Genomic DNA, 18,747 nt, shown 5'->3' on the forward strand with positions numbered 1-18,747 from the left:
CTTTGTAGTAAGTTCAATCTTGTCACCTAAATTCAGAACAACACATAATGATTGGTGCCAATCATTTATACTGCTGTCAAGGCCATTGGTCAGGAATGTGTGCATAGCAAAAGACAGTTATTGCTGTGTTCAAAATATTTAATGGTTATGGACATAAGCAATTGGAAATTACTATTTTGAGGGCTTCTGTCCCCAAGACATTTAATAAACCAGAATAGAAACTTACGTTACTCAAACAAGACTGAATTAAACAAATGTGAACAAACCTTCAGAAACTTGTGTAAAATAAACACATTTATTAATAAAATGTTAGACAAATAGAATGCAATTCTGTCATCTTTGTTCACTGATTGCCTTTTGCAGTCCTGAAAACAATGATCTGTTTAATTAAATACAGTACTTCTAAGATTTATAAAGATTGCCCATTTGCTAAGTTCAAGTGCTTATTTAGAGAGGACTCAGGGTTTTTTTTAATTCCCCGTCCTTAGCATCAGGAATGTTTTACAGACAGGTAAAATTGCTACATCCTTGAACTAAAGTTTTAACACTTAAGTAAAATATGAAGACTACTTCAAAAGTCTTTGACCATTTTATTAACAAATACGTTTTCGTTAATATGTAGTGGCATAAGATTAAATTCAAAAATCATTAAGTAAAATATATGCTTCTGCAGATATAATAAGATAAAAAAATTGTATTACTAAAAATCCCTCAAAATGTTATCTTCTCTGTACTTTCATTATTCTTTCAACATGGTGCTTATTCACTTTATTTCAGCTGTAAGGCTTCTACCTTCACCTCTGTGTCACTTAAGAATCCATTAAAAATTTATTAATTCCTTTAAAACATGCAAAACAATACAGCTTCCAGGAAGAAGAGCCACATAGCCAAAGAGCCACAGAACTCACTGCAAGAATATTGATAAATAAAACATCAGTTAATTACAGTTTAAGGCTAAATCCTTGGCTGGTGGAAATGGGCAGTCACTATCTACAGCAGAGCCCAGATGCACCAGTCAACTGCCAGCTTCAAGTTCCAAGTCATGGCAAGTTGCTTTGTCTCTCCATAAAGCAGAACATTGTCTAGCTCAATAGTATTTCATTATAATTCTCACACATCACTAGGAAAGTTACATTTTCAGTGACAGTATATTGATTTTGAGTCCACACCAATTGTATACAATCTACTTTGAAAGTAGATTTCTCTGAACAGTTAAAAGAAGCCTTGGTTCAAATTATTGCATAATATGAATTCAAAAAATCACAAAAGTGCATATATGTATGTATGTATGTATACACGCAGAAGGAAGCCACACTGCCACTTGCAGTGCAGCCAGCTACCACTATAAGGCATTTACTGCTGTAGATACAGGCCTGTGCTGGGTCACAGGGTATATTTGCATGAATGTAAACTTTGTCCCTTGGTTCGAGAGACCCCCTGAGAGGTCTTCATATTCGGGGAAGGCATAGGGCCTGGAACTGCCTGGCAGTGGCACTTTATTTTAGAACTGGCCTCACCGAAATTGCAGAATAAAGGTTTTATTGCAAAAATATTCTGCACCAAACTGGTAACTAAGTTAGTATATCAGCTTTATGGACTTTAGAAGAGCAGATATTTAATGATTTTCTTTTCCATTTTCCTCTAAGTTAATTTGGCAGAAACAATATCACATTTCCCATTGGCTTCTGGAATTCTGAAGTGGCCAAACTTAGAATGGCAACTGAACACACTGAAAGGCATCAGCCCTAGGAGTAAAATGTTTCCTTCCAGCTCCTAGAAATCCATCTCAATGACATTTCTTCAGCAAGTGAAGAGTTATATTTTTAACTGCAAGCATGGTCTCTGTGCAGGTTGGTTTGATCAGCATTTCAGGAAGCAAAAATCCGAAATGGCCAGTGTCACGCAGCTCGAATGCAAATGCATATGGGATGCCATTTTTGTAAGCCCAGTCCATAGAGCTGCCAGAACTCACATCTGAAAGAGGAAATTCAGAGAAAGCATTAAAAATGTTAAATGCAGGTCATGCTGAAATCACCAGAGGGTTCTTGTGGCATTTTGTCTCTGAGACTCAGTGAGTGTTCTTGCAACTCCAGCTGTTGCTTGCCCTGATTGCTCAGCACATTATGGATTAGTCCCTTCATTTTCATAGGAAAAAATTATTATAACTTTTTTTTTTGCTTGACACAAAACTATAAAGTTTTGTGTCAAGAAAAACTTTAATAAAAGTGAATATCTAGAGTAAAGCCTCAAACTGTTCCTGTCTCTATCTGAACACAGTCTGATGCTTTCTTTCCACAAAGATCTCCCAGCTGGACTGGAGCGTTCTGCTGCTCCTAGCTTTAAATTGCGTTTTTTAGGCAATTCATTTGCAGTGAGAAGGAGGAAAGTTGGTAATCTGCCATCTTCTCTTTAAAATGCTTTTAAAATTATTTTCATTTGTCTTACTTTCTCGCCATTTCCCCACAGCATGAGAGCATTTGTATAGGTGATGTCTAATATTAAAAAACCTTCCTGAGGAAGTGTGCTGCTTATGTTTTTGTTGTCTCCATATGTTGATTATCCAAGACACACTTTTTAATGCAGATAAATCTCTCATGTGCTGTAATCTGTGCAATTCTGGCATCAATTCCCACAGCTTTTCCTTTGACACAGTGACTGACTGCAGTGTAATGAGCACAAGATGATGACTATGCTGTGAGATGGAAGCCCATGATAAGTGGAACTGTATCTGAAACACAGCAATGGCAGAGGAGATGCAGGAGGTTACTTGTGAAAAGTCTTTAGCTTTTCACTTTTTTCAATGTCTGTTATTGTTAGCCACAGCATTGAGACCTCAAGTTTTCAATAAAGAAAAAAAAGTGTCTTGTTAAAACCTGTTGAACTTCTTTTTGTTTTACCTCTGTACAGAGAGCTTGACTGACATATGCTGTTACAACTTAGTTGTGCATTTGCAGTATCTGATAAAGATATGGTTTTTAAGACCTTAGTTTTTCTTTGTAAAAATACCCAGTTTTATATGATATGAACATGTTATTTGCTGGCTTTTGACTCTCAAGTACATTTTCATCTCTTTTATTGCATCAGTTGAGTTAATCTTACTGCAATCAACTGACTGAATCAGTTGCAAAACTTTCTTTTGCCTTCCTCACAACCCAAAACCAGAACAAAGTTCACTTTAAATAGTGTTTGCATTCTTTGCTATAATAAGGGTTTTCTCCTTCTTACTGTAGGAAGGTCAAAGTCACAAACCTGCAGAGGGAACTTACACAAAGTGCTAGATGCAGGGCCATATCTGTATCTTACACCATAGGCTGACTGAAGAGCATTAACAGCATTATAGGCTGCTGATTCCTGGGGAGAAGAAAAAAAATCAAATACATAAATTAGATTTTGAATTAAATACTGTATTGTGATTGGAACCTGAGTCAATGGATCATTGCCCTCTAGCACAATGCTGTGTTCCACAAGTCTGTGGCAGCTAAGTTAAAATGATTGTAAAGGACAAATGCATTATTTATTTTTAATGACAGCAATTCCCTGGAAAACTTGTTTTTGTATTATATAAAAGAGCTCACTGCACCATGAATGATCAGATGTTAAGTGTTTGTAATTATAGGTATATATGTCAATTTAGCAACACAACAAATTTAGATGACATGTAAGACCATGAGATGAAATAATCTCTTTTTTATGCCATTTAAAAGTTGTGCATGCATTTTCTGAACATGAATTTCCCAATTCACTAAACCTTGTCTCTGCTGGGCTTGTGAAGGAGAAATGATGTCTTGTTGACACTCACAGTGGTTCAGTGAGCAGAGTGGGAACAAGGAAGGGGACAAGTTCCACTCCTGAATGAATCTCTGATCAGCAGGTAAATGTTCACTGCTGGTCTAACTTTCTCTGGGGCCTGATGATGTAGTGTTGGAGAGCTTTTTGCACTATTTCAGAAATGTGATTTCAGTCCTGTAGAGGTAAAATCAGTGCCTACATTGCAGCAGCTTGCAGCTGAAAGGCTGTTTAGGAGGTTCATGGTTCATCCTGTGAAATTGTGTGCAAAAGGCCTGGCCTGTGGAAAGTTCTGAGAGTCACATGTGGATGGTGCATCAAAACACACAGAAAGGATATTACCCCAAAGAAAAGGATATTGGCAAATATACAGTGAAGGCTGGGAAAACACAGTCATCTCTCTGTAGAGAACAGGAAATTATTATCTTTGGAGCTAGAAACTCTGGACTTTGAACCACTGCATGAAGCTTCAATTGTTGTTTCAGTTTTATTTCCTTGAACAGGTTTGATTGGTTTACACGAGTTTTCATGAACTCAGTCCTTACCTTGTTATTCACCAGGCACTAATTGAATACACTGGAGAAGGATTACCCTCTAATTGCCTTCCATTGATTATGTTTCTCCTAACCTTCCACTAGTTTGCCCTTATCAGGAGTTGGGATTCTGATTTAATCCTTGGTCTGACCCATGCAGGCTTTGTCTGTCCAAGTAGAGAAGCCAGAGTAAACTGCTTTAAATGTCATTCCAGAAATAAAAATAAGTTCATTTTCACTTCCTGATGTGCAGGTAGGGCTTTGACGAGTTTATTTTACACAGTAACTCCTCTTAGCAAATGAAAGAGAACATTTTTACTCCATTACAAACATTTGTTAGGCACAACCAGAATTTTTGGTTTTTTTATCAGAAGGCCGATAGTGCTGGAGATTCTGCCCTTTTCAGCTTGACCTCTTGCCACCTCCACTGGAGAGTGTGTGGAGGCAAGCACTGCTTAACTCACTGTTGCTGAAACTTCTGCAGGGCTGGGATGTGGTTGCCAGCCAGTGTAGGGGGCAACCTCTGACTCACCCCAACAGCAATGATGAGAAGGACCTGTCCTGTGGGAGAGGATGGAAGTGCTGTCACTTGGCACCCTTCCTCCAGATGCCTTGACTTCTGAGTTGTGACACACAAGACCCATGATGGGGTTGGAGTTGCTGGACCCTGTGAGGGTGGTGGGGTGGCAGTGTGAGGTCACCATGGTGGCTGGGGCTGCACAGAGCCTGGGAAGGGAAACTCCAGCTGTAGCCAGGAGCTGTTGTCTGGTGCCTGCACTGTCCCAAGTACGAGACTCTGCTGCTCAACCAAAATCTGCAAGCAGCTGTGCCTACCATCCCAGGGTCTTGGTGAGGAACTAGGACGGCCTGACAAGAGGCCTGATGCCAAGGGAGCAGGAGACAGGGCTCAGCTGGGAGAGCTGAGAAAGCTGGAGATCAAAGTCCTGATAAATGCACCATGGCAAGTAGAACATAGCCACAAATGAGAAGACTCCCTGTGCATGAGTAATGCACTGTACAACAATGAGACAACAGATAATACTGTTGAAATCTTTCAATCCTGTTGAAATCTTTCAAAGAAATAGTTTGGCAATGCCCATTTAAAATCAGCACAACAGTAATGGGTTCTGTGCACAGGCAGAAGCTATCTGGAGGTCAGACCAGGAGCACCCCAAGTCCAAGTTCACCCTGGGCATCCCTGGGCACTGTGAACTTGAAGCTCTTAGCCTTGAGGAATGCAGCTGGCTTCCACTGTTAGACCCATGTGCCCCAACAAGGGACATTTCTCAACTGCATCATACTGTGCAGGTTGGATCCTGAATAAATCCAGGTCTTTGAACACCCTCAAGGAGAAAATGCCACATAAAATTACCAGATTTTTGCAGAGATGTACACAAACTCAGTCATGCCATATAAGTTCACTGCAAACACTAAGGCAAATGACAGTACAGAAAGAAAAAGGATGAAAATCAGGTGAAATTTAAAACTCTTGAGATGTGTGTTTCTGCTGGTGTTTTTTTCAATCTAAGAGAGTACTTTCATTTTAAGCATCTTAAAAGAGCAGATTTCAGGAGAGTGCTAATAAGAGAGTTGAGCCTAAATTAGAACAGAATATGCATGTTGTGATCAGTACACAGCTCTCCAGTTTCAAAGCAGCTCTGAATAATTGAACACTTTAATTGAAATGGTAACTGACAGCTCACTAGAATGATCTGACCCAGACAGAAGCAGCCTTTCTTCTGCTCAAAATTAATCATAGCCCACTGTTAGCACCAAAAGCTATTTATCTGCTATGCATGTGGGGTCTTACTGTTTTCCACTGCACACCGCCCACACAGACCAGCAATGCTTGTTCCATCAGTGGCAGGAAACAGAGATCTATCACTTTCCAGCTCATTGCAATTTCCAAGAGAACTGGAGAATCCAAAAGCTCAGCCTAAGTCATCACTTTTGGGACTTAAAAACCATATATTTGTGAGCCACCAGGTGATGGAGCCTTTGGCTGTAGGCAAATATTAAAACACACAAATAAATAAGCAACAAGTATTCCTTAATTTTCACTATGATCCCTATAATGAGCTTTATAAATAACAGGAAATTACTTCTGTTTCCAATTTCAGCCTCTCTCTTGTTTTTGACCGACCACAATGAAAAGAGGTACGAAGTTCAAATACTGACAAGATATTTAGAATTGGTATTTGGTTTTCATTTGTCCATGGGAATTGTTTAAAACTGTGGGTTTTTTTGTTCCTTTAGGTCTATGCTCCAATTCCTCTGATGAGAAGCCTGATCTAAGGTCTTGTAAAACTCAGGAGCGCCTTCTAAACATCAAAAATTGGGATCATTTGGTCTAAAAGCAGTGGGTGGAAAGGCAGAATGTGTATGAGCTGAGGGGCAGTTATGTCCCATCTCAGAACAGAATTATCCCTTAAGCAACAAGAACAACAAAATATACTGGTGTGCATGAAAACTCTCAGATAAATCTTCCATCTCATTACAATTAATTTCCCATTTATAGCATCTGCTATTGCCTTATATTACTCTGGACATTTTAGTCAGACACCCAATAATCATATACTTGCAGAGAAGCTGCTGATTCTTCTTAACACTACATCTTCACCTTCTTCTCTGTTGTTTGTTCCTAAAAAAAAATATACTTGCACCTGCTTAGTTTCAAAGGAATGAGAACCTCTGATTTTAAATTCCCAGTCTGTTTTTTTGCTAACTAAATAGTCATCAATTCACTTGGGAAATTCCTTTCTCCTTGTCATTACCCAAAAGAATGTGAAGGTAGAATTAAAAAAAAAAATCATAAATTTACCCACTGTTATTACAGGGTTTGGTGATCAGTCCCCACAAGTCTCATATTTTTAGCTCCTCTGGCTGCTTAGTTAACTTCTAATTTGCTCTGTTTCACAGGAACGGCATCAGACAGAAGAATGTTTAATAGCTACTGAAATTCAGTGTCTCAACAGAAATAAACCTACAAAGAGAGTTTAGTTTGTGGAGTCCTGGCTGCTCAGCCTCCTGAGGGAACAGCTGAGTGAAACTTCAGTGAAGCCCCAGGGACTGACAACATCACTCATTCTGCACAGGATAAATCTAAGGTGCAGTTAAGCTCCTTTGGAGAAAACTAGCTTAAACCAGCAAGTTAAAAGTCATTGCAACTTTCAAAGTCAAAATGGGAGATAAATGGAATATGTAATTTTACTCAGGACTGAGGGCGAAAGAAAGAGGCTTGGAACTGGTGGGTGCAATGTGGGTCTGTGAGCAGGAGCAAACAGGGAGCAAAGTTTAGCCACGCGTCCCTCAGAGAATAAGCCAAAAGGGGGGTTTGATGAACAGGAGGTTGGCTAATACAGACCTCAGACTGCAAGCAGAGGGAATAGCTCTGCATTTGGATGAGCATGGAATACATGAAATGTACTCATCTGTGAATCAAGAGGCTTACATCAAAAAGTCTACTATTTTAAATTTATTTTTCCAATATAGAGATATGATATATTATATTATATAGCGATATAATATATTTCTAGTATATTTTTCTAATATGTTTTAATTACCTGCTTGTCTGAAAGAGTTAAAAACACTATGTCTGACCTGAATGATACATAGTGCAATTGAAGTTCTAATTTTGGTGAAATCTAAGAGATTCCTCCTTGAACTGATAAATATAAAGAGTTTCAATTTTATTTTGTTCATCACATTGAAGATGATCTTCTTTGTGCTCCTAGTGTTTAAGTTCTGAGCATGAAGAGACAGAATTTCAGCTAGATGCCCAAGGACCTAACTACGTAATTCCCATTACAGTTAATTAAATAAAATTATAATAACTATAATTAAAATTAGGGATTTATCCTAGAAAGTAATTTAAAGGGGCTGATGGATGAAAGGCATGATACCATTTTAATCAAACCACCACTGATTCATGGTGAGTGAAGGTTATATAACCAGAAATGTGATTGCAAGTGGATCCAGAATAAATACTGCTCAATATTATATATGTGCAAAGTACTGAAGAATCGAGTCTCCTTTCAAGACAAAATGTGGCAAAAATATGCAGAGGAGCCCATTCTCCAAGCTTTAATGTACTTACCACACAGTTGAAGTTTGGAATGGTTGCATATTTGTAGGAGTAAGGGTACAGCAGCATCTGTGCATAGGCATGGAAGGACAAATAGGCTTTTATTTGTTTCCGGTGTTTGCGGAGAAAGTGAGCAACGGCCTTGACTTCAGGCTCAGACTCGGGGAAAGGACCACAGTAAGTGTCATCACACGGGTGCAGTGAAGCTCCTTCATCTAGAGGTTGAAAGAGAAAGTTGGTGGTGAGCAATCACAGAGAAATTCCAAGGGTCAGCTTCTGGCTGCTCAGCCTCTTTTGGCCCATGTGCAAAAGCGTGAAAAGCAATAAACAAATTAAATTGCTTTCTTGTGCCTGATGGGCATGAGCCCGGGGGACCTCAGTGCAGCAATCTGCTTGTTCATCTCATAGGCACACCAAGCTCCCAATGAGCCAACTACAGGTGATTCTCCGCAGAGGATACATTCTTTCCAAATGAAAAGGAGAACCTGACTTCATTGCATTTTTTTCCTGGCTTTTTGCATCAGCATTGCAGTATTAAAACTATTGATGGGTCTCAGATGGTCTATTTGAAATCAGAGAGCTATACGTCTTTCATTAGCCACTCCCAGGACAGCTTTTAATGTATTACCTATGACAGTAGTGGTTACAATGATAGGTAGACAACCTCAACAGGGATTATCTTAAAAACGTGATAATAGCTCCTGACTACTGCCTATTTTCACCCGTGCAAACCTAAAAAAAAAAAAAGAGAAACCACATGGGATGACTGCTCAGTCAGCTAAAATAGAAATCACCTCAGTTTAATCACCTCAGTTTGCACAGGCCTAACTTTACTTCAAGTTTGGGGCAAGGGTTCAGTTTTCAGTTTTGAGGATACCTTTGTGTCAACCTGCTCAGGTGGCAGCAAACTGCACAAGAGTAGCCTGCATATAATATGCCATGAAGTACTGAAAGATGAAACTTAGGAAAGGAGATGTGGTGGTGGCTCCTTTATAATTTAGCAATTCTGGATCTAAGCCATTGTCTCATTTACAGCTTAGAGCCTGGGCCTAAAAGAACAATATTTATGCAAATCTACTCTGCTCTTTTATCTGCTGCAATTTCAAAATACCACACGTTTTACATTGACCTGCAGAATAATAATAGTTTGCTTGCAAACTTCCCTGGAGCCATCAGTGACTTACAACAACAGTGTTTTATTAGCTTTCCATTGTATAGTAAGTACTGCCACCTCCAATTAACATGAAAAGAGCTGTGTGTGAGAAGGCATAATGCTATCAACTAAAACAGGGTTATGCAATCAACCTAATGCCAAAAAAAGAAGAAAGAAATGGAAGAATTTCATGCTGCAGTTTAATTTGTAAGATGAAAACTGAGGCTTCCATTCAATGGCCACAGGTTGGGATTTCAAAGGTGTTAGTGCTTGGATTGCAGTGGATATGGAAGGGTTATAGAGAGGGCAGATGGTCTTCTCCATGCAGAGCAGATGGCCACCAAGTCATCCAAATCCCAAGAGCACTCTGCCTCGATTTCTTATCAAGTAATATAGCTGCAGGAGAGCTACTGAACAGTCTCCAGAGCCTTTGCCTTTTCTTCTTTTTTTTTTTTTTTTGATGGATACTTCATCTCCTGTTTCAGTGTTGTATAGTAAATCATGGCAATGGATAACACTGTTAATAAACAGTGGATCCCTACAAACTAATGATAAAATGACCAATGGTAAAATATGGCTCAGTTTAGAGACTTCCAGGGAAGGAAAAAACCACTCTAAACTATTCAGCTTACTATGGTGTGCCATGTATCATCCCAAAAGTAGTTAATGCTTTACCTTAGGTGAAGCTAGCTGGTGATAAAAAGAGGAGGTTTCCATGGTGGCCTTGGATAATGTAAGGGTATGCTCAATTTTCATATTGGAAGTTCTTTAAGTAACTCAAGAATGAAAACAGAGTTGGACATTTCTAAGTTACAGTCATGAGATGCAAATGAAAATGTGTAAAATGTTACCATGCTGCCTTGTTTTTGTACCTGATAGCATACCAGGGGAGGACAAAGATCCTCTAATGTCCATCATGAGAGCCAATGAAGAGAGGGAATGTGTGCCAAGACTGATAAAACCAGTGCTCTGGTATAGAAGAAAGACTGAGAGGATGAATGAGCTGGAGCATGGTTTTCAAACTTCCTTGCACCCCTTTCTGCCAATATGGAATACTGTCCTCAGTGAGTAGTGGGGTGCACTGGAAATTGGGATGTACTGGAAATTTTAACTCCTACTATTGCTCTCTTGGGGATTTGGGTGCAACCACTTTAATTAGATTTGCTCTATGACTTAAATGAATTTAAAGTACCTGATTATTTCCTTTAAAGTTGCTATTATTTCGTTATCATTAAACCATTGTACTAGTTATTGCACATATATGTGCACTGCAAGGAGCACTTCTACCCAGAGTTCGTGCTGCCAATATTCATGTGGGTCTGTGTGCAATTTGTGTGCACTCTTTGAGCACAGGTTGGTGCAACATGAAATCTAGCAGTGGTATGGCCTTTGGCTTGGTCCCTAGAGAGTCATAAAGCTTACATCAAAGTCCTACACTAGAAAGGAAGAGGAAAGCAGAGGGGATGCTGTGTTATCAGCACTGACTAGCTCACTGCTGATAGCATTTGGTGGCTTTGCTGAGGCCAGAGTCTGCCACTGCACACCTGCCTGGAAGGCCCACTGGGAAGTTCAAGCCTGTCTGAAAGTGCAACTGAACTGAATGGAAAGGTTTTTACAAGCATGTGCAGTTTTAAATGTTAAACTCTCCATGATTACACAAGCCTCAAAGTGTGATATGATCCAGATTCTTCTCTGACTCATCTAATATCAGGTATTAATGAGAATGCCAGGTGACTGGTTAGGGTCATCTGAGTACCAGTCAGCTCAGTTCATGAAAGACCTTTTTATTCTCCATTAAAATAGACAATTAGACAGACTTTGGGGTCCAAATCAGGAAGCTGAGCATGTGCTTTTTGGGATGAGACTTGAAAGAATTTTTATTTTTTAAACTTGAGGTGGGGACCAGTCTTTCATGTCAGTGCAGGGGAGAAATGCAACAAGTAGGGGATTACAGCACACAACACATGTGAGTATTGTTACAGTTTCCCTAAGCCTAGAAAAAGTACTTTTTTGTATGAAAACTAAGCAAATATTTTTAGGACTGAATAAAAAATGTGTTTTGATACAGTGACTAGGGAGCAGGAAGAGGGAGGAGGAACCAAAGAAAAGTTAATTAAATTAGAAAGAAAATGCACTCTGTATTAATTTTGCACTGATAGGTACCTAACATCTCTCAACACATTATAAGAGAACTGATCATTCCAGTTATACCAGTACTGTTTTCTGGGCGTCCCCAAAAATACCTGCAGTTGTGGCTTTTGCACTTCAGTAAACAATGGTACCAGTGATGCAGGACTCGTTCATTTTTATGTTATTTTTGCAGCATAAAATTGCCTTAAAGATTGTGATAGCAGCCCTGGGCCTGTCTTCTGTAAAGAGGGTTTCTCAACTAACACAGGCTTTCTGTAAATGCTTCTATCTCAGTCCTCTCCTTAGAGTAGGTAGAGTTGAAAACAATTTGAAGAAAATTTCCCAGGTCCATACTGGATTGGATGTATGCATCTGTCCACACTCTCTTTTATCTTTACAATTTTCAAAGCCCTACTTCAAGAACCCAGCTGTTTCAAGCCAGAGTGTACAGTGCTCACCCCTACTGCAGGAGTATTGTGGACACATCTAGAGGAAGAGGGATGGGCTGAAGGCAGGGCCCTTGCACTACACAAAGAAGTTTCTTGTCTTTACAAGCTTGTAATATAAATAAGGAGGGTGGGCTACTGCTGGCTGAGGCAACAGCTGCACAGGGAGCTAAAGGAAGTGCCTTAAGATGGGACAGCAGGTCAGCAGGTTTATATTGCTGTACTTTAGTGCTCTTACTTCCTTACACTAGAACCTTAAGGGGCTGCTTACCCTGTGTGACTTGCACAATCTTTAGGTAAGATTATTTAAGAAAACACCTTTTTTTTTTGGTGTATCCATTCCAAATCTTCATTATCGCTGCATTCTCTATGCAAAATTCAGACCAATTTTTATGAAGTACTTACAGAACTGCTGGGAGTTTAAAATTGTATCTCCATGCATTTAGAAGCACCTTTTTTCTTTATTAACTCACTGATAATAATGGCCTTAAGGACACTGAGGCCAGCAAAGTCAGTCTGACATTTCCAAAGTTAAATAATTTCAGAGAAACGGCAAATTGAATAAAATGAAGGTGAAATGTTTCCTGAAGCTACAGTTAAAAATTAAGATTTACAGGTAAATCTTGAAAAGTCATGGTTCATTCTCAATGTTATGCTTCAAATTATTTATATGATTGCCAAAATACAGAATAGCTGTATGTGTGTTTTTAAAAAAATTGCCACATTCTCCATGGAAAGTTTTTACTGATTATAAGGTCTGTTTTTCCAAGTTTGAGAACTTTTATTTTTTTAGAACTTAGTAGGAAGATCTGAGCCTTGGTTTATGGCTTTATGGGAAAAAATCAACTATGGAAAAGAGAACACTTCACAACAGATGTGATCTAACCTACTTGGATAATTACCTCTGCTGAATTAGCAAATACAGGGTAATCTGAACTGGGGGACCAAAGCATCTCCATACTTACCACACCATTTCACTTTCCAGTTGCGATTAGCATCAACACCATGGCAGTGAAACCTCATGTTCTTTGATCTTGTTTTTCTCCAAAATCGATCCTAGCACGTTACAAAATATTTAAATAGTAATATTACTCTATTTTGGCAAAAATCTATTTGTACACATAAAAATCAACCCTGGTAAACATATTTAGTATTCTGTTTTAAATGGAATAATTTATTTCCAAGGCACAAAGTGATGGACCAGATTTATGCAGAGTCACCTTTGAATAATGTAATAACTATTTGATCTTTCTTGTCTGAATAATTTTTTGAATAATACTACTGCCATTACTTACATTTGTCCAGCTGAAATGATATCCATCCACATTAAATACAGGCATGATATAGAAATACAGCTGAGTTAGCATCTTTCTCATGTCAGGATCAGTCTGGTATGTCTGAAGAGCCTAAAGCAGAAAAGCCAAAGAAAATAATTTCCATAATAAAAATAATTTCCCAATTAAGTATTGTGATGGACTATGACAGTCACGAGGCATTTGGCAGTACAGAGGTCTGCTTTCATGGCAGCACAGACATCCTTCCAGCTGTGCCCAAAAGGCTGACATCTTCCTGTAAATGTGATTCAGACAGCGTGTGAACATGTGAAAAAGGTGTTCTAAAGACTCTATTCTCTCTGCTTCTCAGTTGCTTTCAATACTCAAGAAAATACAACTCATATTACAGAGAAGAAAATGCATGTAAAGTTTTTCTTGAAGTAAGAGCTGAAAGTCAGTGGAATAGATTCCTATTTGAAGAAATGAGTTTAGCTCCTGTAAGACAGTGCAGCCCTGTTGTTTCCACTAGGTGATTTGATAAGGTCTTGAAGCATTTAAGGCTCAGATTAACAACACAGCTTTTGTTTGTATTCAAAGTCACTTACTACATGCGCAATTATCAATACAGGCAGTTTATTCCCTTACAATTTAGACACCTCTCTACTTTTGGAGAACCTTTAGAAGTCTAGGTAGGGAAAATCTTTTGGTTTTTTATCCATTCTGCATCTTAGAAAAATGCAGCAAAACCAGAGGCTCCTCAGCAGTTCTGTTTGCTACGGCTAGTGATACTCCTTTACCAGTTCCAGGAAGCTTATACTCCACATTCTCTTGCAAATACCGTCCCTTGACATAGCTGGGCATCAAATCTGCATCCTTCAAAGTTTAATTCTTGATTTTATAAGGAATCCAATGCTTCGTGTGGCAGGTGGAAAGCATATCACACTGATGCTGGGTTCAGAGGGATGCCAGAGCCTGGCTCCTCTCCTCCTGCTACTGTGATTACAGCCTTCTGCTCTGCAGTATTTCTGGCCCTTCAGATCTGAAGAGTAGCATGTGTTTGGGGAGCAAAGGGAAACATTTGCTCTGAAATAAACTAAGCTAAATGCTTTTCAATTGACAAATGCTTGGGAGCAGTGTGAAGTACAGGAATTCAATACTTCTGGGCTCCTGACGATGCAGCTGTTTGAATTACTGAAGCTGCCATGGGAGCTGATGGATGCTTTATGTGGAATATCTGTAAGAAATAACCATATATTTGGACAAGTCTGGGGCTGAAATTTACTCATGGAGGAGTATGGCATTTTTTTTCTTTACTGAGGGGATTAGTGGGACTTGTAAATGCTTCTTCTATGCGGTTCATTAACCGTCCCTCTGTCGTGCAGCGCTTTCTCCTTGCCCAGCTTCATCTCATCCTCCCAAAGTGCTCTGCAGGTGCAAGTCCTTCAGCCCCACTGTCAGATCCAAAGCAGCACATGATCCTTGTGAAAAGCCAAGTCACTCAGTGCTACTCCACACCCAGCTCCTCTGCTCCAGCCAGGCAAGAGGAGGGGACAGTGAGAAACACAAAGCAAGGCAAAGCACGGAATGAAATGGGACAGGGTGGTGTGGAGCATTGCACCTTAGTGTGAGATCCTGAAAGAGATCTTGTTTGGAGGGGAGAAGAGAATGACAGTGTGCTTTTGAAGGGGGATCTTGATGGGCTGCCCAGGAGAAAGCCACAGCCAATGAGGAGGTCATGGTCCCTGGTCCATTTGCCCGAAATTCCCAAAAAATTCATAGCTGGTCTTGCATTTAAATTTGATTTACTTGTATTAAAAAGCCATATCAAGTACTCAGATAGGTTTGGATAAAAAAAAATTGTGTTAAGGGAACTGCAAAAAAAATAGTTTTGTCAAAACACTGATTTCTCAAATCAATGGTTACTCAAAAACAATGACCCTGAAAATAAGGACTGTGTGTTATTGCTATTTCACATGCAGGTGACATGTATCGAAGTAAACAGGGCTACTGTGTGCATTAGACTGGCCCTGCACTTAAATCTGGGCAGGATTAAGAGCCTGTGTGGTGAGTATGGATGTTAAACTGGTAAAATTGTTCTTACAGCTGGAAACAGAACCAATCCATGCTCCAAAATGTGGGTTAAAGAAAATGAACATTATTATCTTGGTTATTTCAGAAGTAGTAATAGGGAGAGGTAGTTTAGCTGAGGAGGAAATAAAGCACCACACACCACTTCGTTGATTTTTCATTGCTTTTCTATTTTTAGACAGCATTGGTAAATTAAGCTCAGGTTGTGTACCCATGGTTGGTATTTACATACCAGTGTTGATGAAATTGGTATGTGTGTTTGTATCTGTATTTTGTGTGCTGTCAGTTACATTGGTAATTATGCATTTTGTTACACTGGGCTATATGCTATGTTTTAAACTGCAGTGCTGTAAGACTAAGCTCTTTAAAACACTTTTAAAATCATCTCCTTAAAATAACTACAGATAATTAATTAATGTAAGGTAATACACTGCTTAAAATTGCATATATTAATTTTGCATATTTTTCAGAAGCTTTCCAAATTTGCAAAAAGTGGCATAATGAAAATATTTGAATTAAGACTTTTTAATATACAATATGTTTTAAATCCCGTGAAGAACATATTTTCCTTGCTAGGTGAAAGCACCGCTATTTAGAAACCTAAACAAAATATAGGCAGCAAAATGTCAAGTTTTACAGTGACTTTGTGTTATTTTAATGCCTGTTGTCATTGACAAAATACTAGAAGAGACTTTGGAAAGCATTATAGTCCCCAGTAATAATCCTCAAAATTGAAAGTATTAGCGTTGGTTTAGAGCCAAATATGTCATTCAGTTCAGTTCTTTAAAGAATATATGGGGTTTAAAAACAACTTTGTTACCCTTTTAGAGTAGTATTTCATTAAAAATATAGTGGATCTAGAGTGGCTTTCTTTGAAAGCAAGCAGATAGTGTGAGATCATATTCACTCTTTCTGCTGAAAAGACTTCATCTTTCGTAGTGCTTTTATCTGGTATTTTTATTTGATGCGTGTAATCAGGCAGCACAGACAGTGTAATCTTTGGCAATGAGCCCTACAGTTCCCAAGGTGTGTCCTTGCTGGAGCAAAGCCCACAGCTTGCTTTTTGTGACGTGACCCTCGAGTCCTCCCAACTGGGGTCATGGGAACCACCTCCCCACCCTCCCCAGCCGTGCTGAAAGGATTTCTCTCCGCTGTGACACCAGCAAGGTGAATAGGAACCATTAGTGAATTAACTGCTTTGTGGTTGGCAGAGAGCTCTCAGAACATGGGTTGGTTCTGCTTCCCCATGGTGCAATCAATAGCAGCTTTGCTGCTGCATGTGCAGGGAGCCAGAGCAGCCCAATAAACGCTGAATCGTGTTATTAGTGAGCAAACAGATGATAGAGGGATGCTGCCAACGCCGTGCAAGCAAGCTGCCTGGGGGTGGGGAGAGCACCAGGGATTAACAGGATGGGGCTCCATCATCTGGATCAGCTGGGTGATGGTTGCTGATGGAGCTACAGCAGCTTAGGCTGGCGGAGGATATGGTCCAGAGGAAATTTAATTTAGGGGATGAGGTAAACAAAAGAGCTATACTGTAAACTGCCAAGGCAATAAAGGCAAGAGTGCAAAATGGATTTAGGATGCAGTTAGGCTTTTTATAAAATGAGGGGATTGAGTGAGAAGGACAAAGCAAGGAGACAGGGTTGGGAGAAACTCTGAAATCGCAACTGAGCTAAATAAGGATTTGCTATCCCACAATTAATTATTATTAAATTTAAGGTAACAATCAGCTTTAGCTCTTTCTGATTTTGAATTAAACAATCATACTGAATTAAACAATTACTATTTTAGCCCAAAGAACTGACTCCATTTACTGCTCTGCCAGAAATTGCACAAAACTGCTTCTTGCAAAACAGGATTAACTCTTCCGTGCCATTATTAAGATATCAGTCAAAACACCTTTTCTGACAATATTTTACTTTTATCTGGACATGTTACACTTTAGCAGGCTGACACTATGATCTGCCATTCTGGCCTTCATTGCCACTTTATCAGTTTGGCAAGTTAGTAATTAGCTCTGTCTCGGCTCTTGGAAGCAGTGCAGCTTTTTTTCTCTGTTTTCCCTTTTACTGCTAGTGTCCTGCTTTGACATTCAGATCACAAGCAGAGTGGTAAGCCCATTATTAATGCTAAGATACAGCTGAGTATTTAAAAACAAATGGCTTAAAACAAAGGGTCAAATTTTCAAGGCTGAAGCTTGAACTGTGTCTGATTTATCCTTTTTGTTCAATACAATGCAAAACCTTCCTTCCTCTTTGAAGGCATTTATCACAGGAGAAACCCAGAAACAACTGAGAAAGAGGAATGCGTTGCAGCTACTCCTCAACACCCATAAAAAGAGTCTGACAAGGAGGATCTGCAGAATCCCAAAGACTTGACTGTGTAGCTCCTTAAGGATGCAAATGGAAAAGACACTGAAGCAGAGGGATGATGGTGGGATGGACATGTTAGAGAAGCAAAGAGCCATTCCAGGAATCTTGTGCAAGGCTGGGACCACTCAAGCAAGGGCAGGATCTTGTGGGAAAGAAGATGCATAATGACAAAGATCTTAGTAGAAACTGGAGAGACAACTTCTTCCACTCAGAGAGGTGGTAAAAGAGGAAAAAAGAAAAACCTCTTAGATACCAAACAAGCCAAGGGCTGCCTATCTGGGAAATAAAGGCCTGAGTTGTTCTGAAGCACTGTGAATGCTTTGAAAGGAGCAACACAAATTTCTTTACTAGTGATTGTATGAAATTAGTGCCCACTAAGATATAGGCCTCTGAAAAATGTAATTATTGAATTTTGCATCCTAATTGTTTTGCTCCATGGTAGTACATATTGTTGAGGGAAACATACTCAATTGAGTTCAAGAGAACTCACTTGAATACACGCTTTAATTAAATTTTTGAGACACAATTAAATACTTAAGATACAAACAATTGCTTGTAATTCCATTTCTGGAACAAATGAATTGTCCAACATATGGAATTTTCTTTCACAGTCCTTTTTCATGCTCAGTAGCGTCTCTGCATATCTGCAGTTTTACTCAGTACCATCATACAGGAGTAGACTGCTAAAATACAGAGCAGAATTTCTTCCTCAGGGCAACTAATGTGTTGGAACAACAATGTGAATTCTTTTCATGTCTTGAAGAAGAACATACCCAACAGCCTAAAAGCCTTCAGGGGGTAAAATCTGAATGTCCTAGTGATGAATACTTAAATAAGAATTTACAGGAGCAAGTGTCATTGAGGAATTCCTATTACAG

General features: G+C 39.2%; 1 protein-coding gene across 1 annotated transcript in view; it reads right to left on the bottom strand.

The window, feature by feature from the left end:
* Positions 1-276: 276 nt before the first annotated feature.
* The window catches only part of CPA6 (carboxypeptidase A6), an 81,111-nt gene continuing 62,640 nt past the window's right edge, over positions 277-18,747 (bottom strand). The window contains exons 7-11 of the mRNA XM_063150735.1: positions 13,428-13,538; positions 13,098-13,188; positions 8,416-8,618; positions 3,267-3,351; positions 277-1,974 (exon numbers count right to left, since the gene is read on the bottom strand). Of these exons, the coding sequence (XP_063006805.1) occupies positions 1,787-1,974; positions 3,267-3,351; positions 8,416-8,618; positions 13,098-13,188; positions 13,428-13,538 (678 nt within the window). The 3' untranslated portion in view covers positions 277-1,786. The remainder of the gene's footprint in view (positions 1,975-3,266; positions 3,352-8,415; positions 8,619-13,097; positions 13,189-13,427; positions 13,539-18,747) is intronic.

The sequence above is a fragment of the Melospiza melodia genome, chromosome 1 (assembly GCF_035770615.1).
Source record: "Melospiza melodia melodia isolate bMelMel2 chromosome 1, bMelMel2.pri, whole genome shotgun sequence".
In the NCBI taxonomy this organism is placed as follows: domain Eukaryota; kingdom Metazoa; phylum Chordata; class Aves; order Passeriformes; family Passerellidae; genus Melospiza; species Melospiza melodia.